We start from the raw sequence: 3,220 nt of genomic DNA on the forward strand, positions 1-3,220 counted from the left end.
TTATTAGAAAGATTCTTCATCCTTTTTATCTCTAAAAATTGCTTGATAAGTCTAGTCTATTTTGCATGAGGAACATTTTCTTAAGGAAGGGGGAAGAAAGAGAACATTGATTGTCAGCAGCTCACTTGCCACTCTCAGTCTTCTGAGAGAGAAAGAGCATCTTTTACATCTTTTGGAAAGGTGTCAGCACACAGAACTTCATGGAAGTTATATGTTATCAAAAGGAGCACCTCTGAGATAATTTGGTCTTGATCATCATTCTTTCAAAGCAAGTTTCTAATTCAAAAAGCTAAAAGATACACATCAAACTCCATTTGATAGTGACTGTTTTCTTATACCAGTGACGATGCAGTTGAAGTTTCATTGGAAGAGACTTCACAGGAAGAGATCTTCCGTTTGGAGTAATTTTAATGTACAAGTGAGGTGACCTAATCTGAGGATGTGAAACGAAGGGGTTGAACAGAATGACCTCAAGAATACTTTTTAATTTTCATCTTCTCTAACTTTATCTATAGGGACTTGCAGCTACAGATGTAGTGGTGTCATATCCAAAAACAAACAGCTGGTTGAAAATGCACTTGCTCAAGTAAGCAAGGAGTATTTTCTAGCACAATGTACTAATTGATACCATATGAAGATATCAATTACTTGTAGAACCTTCTAGTGTAATAACATAATTAGACAACTAGTTCTGATAAAAATTTGCTTATGAAATCGCACTTGCTTGTAATGCCTCATGGGATATGGCAGTTGTGAGGTTTTAATGGTATAAACAGAAATCAATGGGACTGAAACCATCATTGACAAATCCCTGCTGAATTATATAATAGATCTCATTTAAATTTCAATAGCCAACTGATGCATCCTCTGAGAAAAAAATTCCATCCTGAAATGCTGTCTAACTCAAAAGTTAGCAATTCGGTGGGAGTAGGAAGGGAGAAGAAGTGGGAGTGAAGAACAAGACAGAGAACAGTATATTGCAACTGTGTAAATTCATGGCTGAATGAAGAAGGGCAATAAAAATTAACAGAGATCTTCATGCAGAGCAATAGAGTAGTCTGAAATTTTTCAGCATGGAAGAAGGAATAATGTGGGGGGACATGGTAGTGCTCTGTGAAATCATGAGTGGCATGGAGAAGGTGGATGGGGATGGACTGTTCAGTCTCTCTTAACACAAGAACCCGAGGCCAGTGAAGCTGGTATGAATGAGGTCATAAAATGAATAATAATAAAACAGACCTGCAGGACTCCTGTCAAAGGATGTTCCTGATGCAGAAAGTTTGCAAATTCAAGTCCTTGGGGGAGAGAGTCACTGAGTAACTAAAGAGACAAACATATCAGGCTTAGGAAATGTACTGAGCTGAAAACAGCTAGAGACAGGGAGAGTGTTCATTTGAAGTTTGCCCAGCCCCTGCACATTTCTAGGCATCTGCTGCTAACTGCATTTGGAAAACAGGCAACTGAGCTCAGTGGACCATTGATCTGAACCACTGTGGCTGTTCTTATGTGCAGTGTAATCAATCAAAGCATCCCTCGGTGAGTCAGTAGCATCCATTCGCTAGAGAGTTTCAGAAGCTCAAATGACTCATAAAATAATTTGGCTTCTACTTACAAATCAGAATTTGAAGATACCTAATTTTGAAAAATATCTTTTCACATGGTATAGCCAACCGAGATACACAAAATAATAATTAGAGTAATCCACAATTAAGTGTTCCTGGCTTATTAAGACTTTCCTAGGTCAAGGCAAGAAAATAAAATCTCTCATCAAAATCAGAAAAGAAAATCATCACTCAGATGAGAGACAATTTGCATCATATTAATAAGTTAATTTTGTTCTTATCTAATATTTTGTCTGTTACACAATTAACTTTCATGCTTATCAGCATATCTTCCTTTTCATTAAGGCTTTCCTTAAAAAACCATAAAGCTTCAGTCCTTCACTACTGACACTTTGCTACTGGAATTACTACTGTGTAAAAACTTTTGAAGTGATAGAGAAACTTGGGTGACTTGTGCAGCTCAAAATACAGAAAATAACTCCATTCTATGTGAAGTCTTCTAAAAATAACAGCAGTTGTTGTTGTTCCTATAGCTATGGCTGTCTTTTTTCTTAGAAATATATGTAATACATAAGAATAATTCAAAAATGCAGGGAAGAACAAACAACAAAAATAAGTAGGTCTTGAAAATACAGTTGGGAGATCTTCGACTACCTCTGTATTATGTGACTAGTAGTTCTGCTCTCTTATTACATTGTAAAGAAAGTAACAGAAAATGGATGGGTATTTTTACTTTTTGCCAGTAACTTGTGTCCAAGAAATGGAAAACCTAAAGTGGATTTGACAAATTGTCTAAGTAGCACGCTTTTAACATCACTACATTATTCCTGTTCCAGTCTTCCCTACCACTCCTGGAAAAAACATCAAATGTTATTTAAAGTCACTTTTATGACAAAAATAAAAGGAATGCAGAAAAACAGTATTTTACTTGATTACAGTTCCTGCACAGCATCTGCACTATTCAGCACTATAATTTTTCATGTGTTGTACTACATTTCCTTACAGTAAACAGAGCCAGCATTTACTCTGTCCTCAGAAGACCTCAAGAAAGCATTTTAACGGCTTATTCAAGCAACATCGACAGACACAGAGGATTGCTTATGCAGCTGGTAAGCAGCGGTGTGTCTTTCTGTGGTGTCTGCAGGGCAGGCAGGTCTCCTCGGCGAGCACCTTCGGGTGCATTTTAAAACCTGAGAACGTTAAAATACTCTCTCAGGTGAGTGGGGTTTGGTTTTTTTTCTGCAAACAGTGAGCAAGGTGCTGCTGCCCTGACACAGCACCTCCAAACATACGGCTGCTCTTCCTTAAGTCCCTTTGACCCTACAGGGACACACGGTGATCCCAGGGAGAAGACTGCCTATTGAAACTATCAGAGAATCACAGAATATGCTGAGTTGGAAGGGACCCACAAGGATCATCGAGTCCAACCCTTAGCCCTGCACAGGAGCATTCCCAAAAGTCACACCAGGTGCCTGACAGTATCGTCGAGACGCTTCTTGAACTCCCTCAGGTTTGCTGCTGTGACCACTTCCCTGGGGAGCCTGTTCCAGCGCCCAAACACCCTCTGGGTGAAGAAACCACTGCACGATCACAGTTTTACGTCCATTTAAATGCTTCAAAAGCCTTTAGTCGAGCTGCCTACGTGGCGATTTTGCTGC

At 39.0% G+C, this 3,220-nt stretch overlaps 1 protein-coding gene across 1 annotated transcript in view; it reads left to right on the forward strand.

Moving 5' to 3' along the window:
• Nucleotides 1–346: 346 nt before the first annotated feature.
• ANGEL2 (angel homolog 2) overlaps nucleotides 347–3,220 on the forward strand; it is an 18,919-nt gene continuing 16,045 nt past the window's right edge. Inside the window, exons 1-3 of the mRNA XM_029965094.1 lie at nucleotides 347–418; nucleotides 516–586; nucleotides 2,977–3,030. Coding sequence (XP_029820954.1) covers nucleotides 347–418; nucleotides 516–586; nucleotides 2,977–3,030 — 197 coding nt within the window. The remainder of the gene's footprint in view (nucleotides 419–515; nucleotides 587–2,976; nucleotides 3,031–3,220) is intronic.

Source organism: Manacus vitellinus, unplaced genomic scaffold (assembly GCF_001715985.3).
Source record: "Manacus vitellinus isolate BGI_N305 unplaced genomic scaffold, ASM171598v3 scaffold_8_pilon, whole genome shotgun sequence".
Lineage (NCBI taxonomy): Eukaryota > Metazoa > Chordata > Aves > Passeriformes > Pipridae > Manacus > Manacus vitellinus.